Source organism: Panulirus ornatus, chromosome 56, assembly GCF_036320965.1.
Source record: "Panulirus ornatus isolate Po-2019 chromosome 56, ASM3632096v1, whole genome shotgun sequence".
NCBI classification, from domain to species: Eukaryota; Metazoa; Arthropoda; class Malacostraca; order Decapoda; family Palinuridae; genus Panulirus; species Panulirus ornatus.
The window spans coordinates 15,009,148-15,017,052 of record NC_092279.1 but is presented as its reverse complement, the minus strand read 5'-3'; the positions used below and the strand labels follow the sequence as shown (position 1 = coordinate 15,017,052).

At 44.5% G+C, this 7,905-nt stretch overlaps 2 protein-coding genes across 2 annotated transcripts in view; both read right to left on the bottom strand.

Moving 5' to 3' along the window:
- The window catches only part of LOC139765795 (kynurenine/alpha-aminoadipate aminotransferase, mitochondrial-like), a 9,459-nt gene continuing 1,554 nt past the window's right edge, over window positions 1-7,905 (bottom strand). Inside the window, exons 2-8 of the mRNA XM_071693588.1 lie at window positions 7,631-7,801; window positions 6,794-6,983; window positions 6,003-6,152; window positions 4,620-4,763; window positions 4,023-4,202; window positions 261-419; window positions 1-60 (exon numbers count right to left, since the gene is read on the bottom strand). Coding sequence (XP_071549689.1) covers window positions 1-60; window positions 261-419; window positions 4,023-4,202; window positions 4,620-4,763; window positions 6,003-6,152; window positions 6,794-6,983; window positions 7,631-7,801 — 1,054 coding nt within the window. The remainder of the gene's footprint in view (window positions 61-260; window positions 420-4,022; window positions 4,203-4,619; window positions 4,764-6,002; window positions 6,153-6,793; window positions 6,984-7,630; window positions 7,802-7,905) is intronic.
- LOC139765926 (uncharacterized) overlaps window positions 7,710-7,905 on the bottom strand; it is a 26,734-nt gene continuing 26,538 nt past the window's right edge. The window contains exon 12 of the mRNA XM_071693892.1: window positions 7,710-7,801. The gene's annotated coding sequence lies outside the window, so the exon portion shown is untranslated. The remainder of the gene's footprint in view (window positions 7,802-7,905) is intronic.

Below are 7,905 nucleotides of genomic sequence, written 5' to 3'. Positions count from 1 at the left end.
TTAGGGAGTCTTGGAATCGCGTTTCTCATCCTCAATTATCTCGGCGAGAATTCTGAAAGCCTGTGGGAGTAATCTCTCATTATTTTCATACACACAAAGCTTTATACAAGAATTTACACACCGTCTTTTTTTTTTTTCCATAACGCGCTTCTCGTGCATCTGCAAGAATCACAACACAATCTCCGCCCCTCACCGACCTAGCCTGTAATGTCAGTCACACTTTGACAGTTAAGTACAGGGTAACGTAAGCCACTGCTGACCTTGTCCATCTGCTCCACTGTCGCATACGAGTAGGACACTCTGATGTACGGGCTAGGCTGCATCTTGTCTACCTGGAAGTCATACCCAGGCACCAACAGCACGCTCCTTTCCAGCCCTCTTTCCATGACTAGTGTCCGGGTATCCTTCACTCCCAGCACCTGCAATGCATTACAAGGACGAGGTCAGACCCACGGTGAGAACTCGTCTGATTCTGCAGCACCTGAGCTAAAAATATTTTACGTGTAACCATGTTGTTCTGTAAATATTTTACGTGTAACCATGTTGTTTTGTAAATATTTTACGTGTAACCATGTTGTTTTGTAAATATTTTACGTGTAACCATGTTGTTTTGTAAGTATTTTACGTGTAACCATGTTGTTTTGTAAGTATTTTACGTGTAACCATGTTGTTTTGTAAATATTTTACGTGTGACCATGTTGTTTTGTAAGTATTTTACGTGTAACCATGTTGTTTTGTAAGTATTTTACGTGTAACCATGTGTTCTGTAAATCATCTTCATTTCACGGTAGCCGGGGTAGGGCTTAATCTGTTTCACTTAAAGACTGTATAAAAAAGGTAGTAGATTGCCTCTCTTTCAAGGTTTCATTCATTGACGGATAATGCAAATCCTGTATACAGATGAATGCAGATAGGAACAGACCAATGTGTTCTTTCGTGGCTAAAGTTTGTGGTAGTGTGAGTCATTAGACATGAAAATTGCCTCAGGCATGATTAGAAAATCGATCAGAATCTTAAAAACGAAATACCTCTAAACTTGTAACTAAAGGAGCGCGCGAATGATGTCGGTCGTGGACTTAAAAAGAAAAATATATTCATATTCCCATACTTATCACGGACAGTTTAGGAAATGATACTCAGTGCCCCAGGAATAAATGAAAATGACCTTAAGAAACCACACTCTACTCAGAGAGTATGTTGCCAGGAGGGAAAAGAAATGCAGGCGGATACAGCGAATATTTTTTGATCTGGTCGTCTATGGTTAATGTTTGGCCAACAGGGCCCTATGCTTAGTCAGGTACTGTAACTGAGATTGAGACTATGGGATCTCATCCATTCTGGAAGCTTAGACTCTTTGTGTCCCCGCACCATGGGAATGAAACAAATGGAAAAGGATTTGATGACTGATTCAGCAAAATGTTTAAAGAAATGGCATAGAGGGAAAGTGGTGACTTGCACACAAGAGCTGTCGCCTGACTCTCGACGGCAGGTCAGAGCGACGAGCCCCCCCTTTCGTCAAGTCGCAGGTCACAATCATCGTGGGTCGCACGTCTTATTTCTGCAACGTACGTTTGTGGTTCTGGTTTTCTGGAAATCTCTCTCTCAAACTGACATTTACACATCATGATTTTTCTTTCGTCAAGATAGTTGAGAATTGTATTTATAAAAGAAAAAAAGAATCTCTTTAGAAAAGAAAAATGTAGCAGGGTTGTCTCATCTGTAGATAGAAAGGTACACAGTTCTGAAGAGGACCTTGCTTCAGTCTGTCATTTTCCCTGCTGCTGCGTTGAGCGCAGCCTCAGAGCTGCAGAAACCCCCCAACATAATGCGTCCATGGGGGCTGCTTAATGATATGTCATCTCTCAGCCAAGCCAGTCGTCATACAACCATTCCCCCACTGTCGCCCAGCCAGACCAAGTAAATGTTAGCAGTTGCATGAAGAATGACACATTATTGATGGCCACTCCAGATGATAACCGTAATATCAGCCTACCTTGAGCCAGAGGAAGAATCCACCCGCTGGTACCGTCCACTCGCACAGTCCTGCGGTAGATGATGGTAAAGAAAGGTTACATAAGTAAACTATTTACCGCTGGGCGCCCCCGGGGATGCGAAGTCGGGTCATCCGCGTGACAGGAAGGTGGCCTGACCACCAGGGCCACAAGGAGGTAAAATAAACGGTCAGAGTACCCGGCCGCAGCGCATAAGACCCGGGTTCGATTCACGGGGAGCCCATGATAAAGAGATTGCATCAGATATCATGTGCGATACGAAGATCACACTTGTCCTTGATGATTTTATGAAAGGGTACAATCGCACTTCAGTAGGAGTTTTGATAATCCATTGAAACCACTATATTTATATATATATATATATATATATATATATATATATATATATATATATATATATATATATATATATATATATATATATATAAAATACTTGATAGCCGTTTCCCGCGTCAGCGAGGTAGCGCTAAGAAAACAGACAAGAGATCCCCCCCCACACACACACACACATACACAATGACCCACATCTAAACAAACGCTCCAGTGTCAGTGTCTCCTCTCTTGAGGCTCATGTAGCCTAAAGCTGTGCGCTACATCTAGGAGCATGGAAATGATGCACTCCTTTGGGGAAACTGGGATCAGTGCTCATAAAGGAATCCACAAGGCTAACATATGGGGACTCTTCCAGAATTTTGGAAGCAGATAAGAGTCTATAATTGCTGGGTTGTACACTCGATTTGTATCCATGGCGAGGCGGGCGTGGACCCACCTGTCAGATGTCTATCTGCTGCCTCCAACATGTTGTCCCGTCGAGTTCGGTACAGCTGACAAACCTTCGTGGTTTGTTCCGCGAATCCTTCAGGACCCCACTTGCGCAGAAGGTTACATATCATGACCTGTGTCGGGTTAGGTTAACGCTAGCATAATGATTCCTAGTTAAAGAAAAAAAATGAAACGAGATATTCTATTTTTGTACTTTTACTGTGTATGAATATATTCATTCCTGATCGCCGTTCCCTACTTTAGTAAGGATGCAGAGCTAGAACCACCTCAAATGTGAGACCAGTACTCCTATACAAGGACGAATCAATTCCTTGTATAAACGGAGCAACTGTTCAGAAGAGAAGTTTCGACATCTAAACAGGACACCCAGTTTCTTTGAGACAGACTTGGCTATTCCTGTGATGTGGGTTCCCAAGAAAGAGTGGATGTTACAGTAATGCCAAGTATGTTTATTGAGTCAAAGGGTGAATCTAGAGAACCGTCAAAGGAGAGAGGGGAGTTGTGAGGAGTTTTCGGCCGAGAGATGAGTAGAAACTGGGTCTTGGGGGCCTTGAATTAAACTTAAGATTTTGCGTACCCCACTGAGATATCCTGCCCGAATTTATTGAGGAAGCTTTGTCGAGATGCAGATCGAGTGAGAGAAGAGGGAGCAGAATTGGAGGATGTGAATGAATGCAGTGCTGCATATAAGTGCACTGGATTATTTGTGGAGGAGAGGAAATCGTTGAAAAAAGGAGAAAAAGTGCAGGGAACAGAACAGAACCTTGAGGGACACCGCTGTTGATGGAGATCGGCCAGCGAGGGAGCTAGGTATGATGGAGCAAATGGGAGAAGGAAGCCAAAAGAGAGGAGCTTAAAGATGAGACCCCGATGCCACGTCCTTTCAAAAGCCTTAGATATGTTAAGGGCAACCACACTTAACTCCCCAAAGTCTTTCAGGAATGATGACCAGACGTTAGTAAGATAGGGAAAAGTATCACCACTGGATCTCGCCTTACGGAAGCCATAATGGTGATCAGTTTTTAGGAAAGAGTCCTTGGTGTTACCCAAGGCTTTACTAGTTCCAATAGCTGGGAAATGTAGATTCCTTTGGAGTGAGAAGTTTCTTGACGAGACTGTATTTTTAACGGTACAGACTCGCCTGGGGTGACTTTTCACTTTCGATTTACTCCCGTGCGAGCAGAGTCTGGTAACACCTATTTATGCTCATGCTTAATATTTACCTACCTGTGGGAGCGTTGTGCAATGACTGTAAGCTACGATGCCGACCACATTCATCTTTTCTACGAATGGTTTGGGGGCAGTGACGTACCCTACACGCAGCCCTGGAGATAGAATCTTGGAGAACGTGTCCACTCGCAGCACCCGGCCCTCTGTGTCCAGACTTAAGAAACTCGGAAGCTTTTTCTGCAAGAGTTTGACGATTCAGATGACAATGTAAAGCAATTTGGCCGCAAGCCAAGCCTTCGCTTTGGAAGGGGAAGCTTCAGACAGTTATATATAATATTTGTATTGGAGGGAGGAACCTTCTCCCGAGTAATAAAGTCAAGGAATGGTTAGTGATCATCACCAGTTGGTACTACTGCATCAGAGGTCAGGGTGACATCATGTATACACGTAGGGAAGGACGCACCACCTGCAGGAGGGTGATGATGTAAGGACGCCTTTCACACAGGTTAAAGACTGAAGAAAACATATTGTATTAGTGTAAAAGTTAAAGGCATCGGACGAGACGTCCCTACGATGGTGTTCCTTCGGTCATGGAGATGCAGGAGCATCTGAGAAGACTCAGAAGGTATATACATGACCCAGACATAAACTGACCTCTGTAAACTGAATGAAGTAGTATGGGTCATCCTCGAGGATAATGAAATCATTCTCGCAGGCGATGTTGTATATATCACGACGTCTGGTCTCGTCCATACACGTCCCTGTTGGATTCGTCCCACAGGGGTTCAGGTACATCACCTGGAAACGATGAAGGTAGGTGATATACAAGAGTCTAACACGAGAGTAGACGTTACATCTTAGGATACACCCTTATTGTTGTAAGAACCAACCAGCTACAAGCAGGCTTCCAGCGTGCTAAGATCTGTATGAGCCTTTTATTTAATTCACCTTCCGTGGCACAACACGGTCATTTGGCTTCCTCTGAACTTGGTCCGGCCCACTGGCTATGTCCAGAATAAATCCTCAGCTTGCGCCAGGTTCTTTGTATTCACCCCATGGTCATGCTCCCTTCCTCCCCCTTCCCTCCCAGCATACCTCCCGCCATAGTCAGTCTATCAACCTTCCAGCCCAGCTGCTCTTTCAGCCACTCTTCATCATGACCATCTTAAACAACTGTTAGCCTCGGCTAGACTTCAGTGCATTCCTGAGCTTGTCCAAGCTCACGGTAAATCATCACTGGGAACAGACTCCCAACATCCTCTCTCTCCATTTGAGCAAATCCAACAGCCAAACCTTTTACATTAGACATCTCTCATAAGTCAGTCAGCTCGGCTAAGACCCAGCAATCTCACACACCTTCAGTCAGACCTCCAGAACTCTTCGGACTTAACCAGAGCTTCATTCTCTCCTTCCTTTAGCCATACAATCTGCAGCCATCGACTTGGCTTTAAAAAGAATCGCTGTCTTTCACCTCGGCCAATCCCTCAAGCTTTGTTTTTTTTTTTTCTTTAGCCGCGAGCTTTGGTGTAGTGCGTACGTATGTGTGAAACAGTCTCTAGTCTTTTTTGTACATCTCACCGAGACCTGCTTTTGCTTCAGCCGCCTCGGATTTACTGAATGCGATCATTCATCCTAATTGTAAGGTTATAGTTTAAGGCCGAAAACAGCATTCGTCAGGGTAACAGGGTTAGGGGAAGAGGCCATCTGCACGTGAGTTTATGTGGCTATAATCTACGTTGTATCTGTGGCGTGCATTCACTTCTTCGTGATAACGAAGGATTCTTAACCTTAGACACACTCAAGGAACACACACACACACACACACACACACACACACACACACACACACCCTGGCATTAGAGCCACAAGCAGCAGACAGAATCAGAACCTTGGCACTTGGCCACATCTGGCATCCTCGGCGTTTAGTGAATTTATATAGATTATTATCGTTCATAATATCCCAGGCTAGCCTTTGCCCTTTTCCGGCGAACCGTCAGTCCTGGGCGCACCCAAGAACCACTCACTCTAGCCACGTACCCAGCACGTCCTCACCATGGCCAGTGTGGCAGCCAAACTCACCTTGACCACGCCATCCGTAACTGTGGCAAGAGCCTTGCGGAGGAGGTTGGGCTCCATCCCCTGACTGTCACACTGGATGCTAAGAGTACGAGCCCCAAGTCTCCGCAGCTGTTGGAAGAAGCTCATGAAAATCTTGTGTGTCACCGTTGAGGAAAGAATACTTCCGTTATGGACAACATCACGTTGTCCTCAAGATCATTTGAACCCAGACCTGCACAGTTTTTAGATGAACGAGGAAATCATGTATATCAAGCAGAAGTGAAATCATCATAAACAATTGTTTATATACCAGAATACAAATGAAGACTCCCCATTGTGTGTGAGGAATCCATCCTCTCCCTGCTTTTGAGTGTAGCCTACCCTTGAAAACGTAGGAGTCCCCTGGATCCTTGAGAAAGGGGTCCTTGGGGTATATGATAATGACAATGACGTTTCCCGCTCCAGATAGCCCTAGTAATAGACGAAATAACATCCTTATTTCCTCACATCCACTCTTCCGTGGTGAACATGAAGTGAAGGTGCTGTGAAAATATTCGTTAGTGAGCATGAGTGTGTACTAATGTTGTAGTTTAGTGAGATGAAGAGGGTAATGAAGATGGGCTATTTGACCTAAACATAAAAATCGTCAAAGCTAGTATTAATAATGATAATGATATAGTTAATGATCAAAATGATGATAATGATAATGGTGATCGATAAGGTGATGAACATACGCAATATGAGAGAGAGAGAGAGAGAGCTTAACTCACCATTGGAAAGATAGAACAGTATGAATGTTCCTCTAACACTACGTAGTCGCCACGGTTCAGCAGCACTTCAAGAGTCATCGATAGTGCATGCTGGGCCCCGTAGGTCACCACTACGTCCCTCTCCGACATGCGGGGCGGTGAGTGGATCCTGTTGGTCAGTTCCTCCACCTGTTCTTTGAACGCTTTGTACCTAAGGTCACAACAGTGCGTGTCAGAAATACTTTTAGACGAAGTGGTGTGTGTCCGTGTCCTGATAATGGTATCATTACCCAATGGGAAGCAGATTTCATTTCAAGTGTAAGTTTATAGATTTTGGACTTTAGAGATACCAGGTATAGTTTTCAGTTTGGGAAAAAAAATACGGGAACTGTGTCAAGATATTTCAAAACTATCTCAGACTAAAATGATGTGTATGGTGATCAGGAAAAAAAAAATCCATGGGATTGGCCTGGCCAGGAAGCAGACGATAAAAATGGGAATGTTTGGTTTGGCCAGGCCAGGGAGCAGACGATAAACAGGATTGTTTGGTTGGCCAGGCCAGGGAGCACACGATAAGCTGAGGAAGTTAAGGGTCTTACGTTTTTTTTTGTTTTTTTTTTCTATCAAATGTTGATACACAATTGCATGAAATCTGAAGGACATCTGATAGTGGGTTCTTAAGGTTAGGTCAGAGGCTGTGGTTAAAGGTTTTAACGACGACCTCCCAACCACGACAGGAAGATGACGGCGATGGAGGACCCCCCCCCCCCCCAAAAAAAAAAAAAGAAAAAAAAAATGGATGTAAATCCGATTTAGAGGCCATGAGTCAAAGGTGTCCGTCAGTCGGAGAAAACATACCCAGTTTTTTGTAAGTACTGGAGACAGGTGGCCATAAGCTGTGGGTCAAGAGTGAGGGTACTTCCATCCCGCAGAGTGAAGCTGGCGTCCAGGATGGGGAAAAGAGATGGGTCGGGCAACCGCCTGCCAGAGACAGCAAGTTTGCTGGAAAGGTGGTCCTCAGGCGCTGGCCTGAAAATGGCTCATATGAGTATCCTCGAGCATTTTGCAGTTTCTCTCCATTCTCTCTCTCTCTCTCTCTCTCTCTCTCTCTCTCTCTCTCTCTCTCTCTCTCT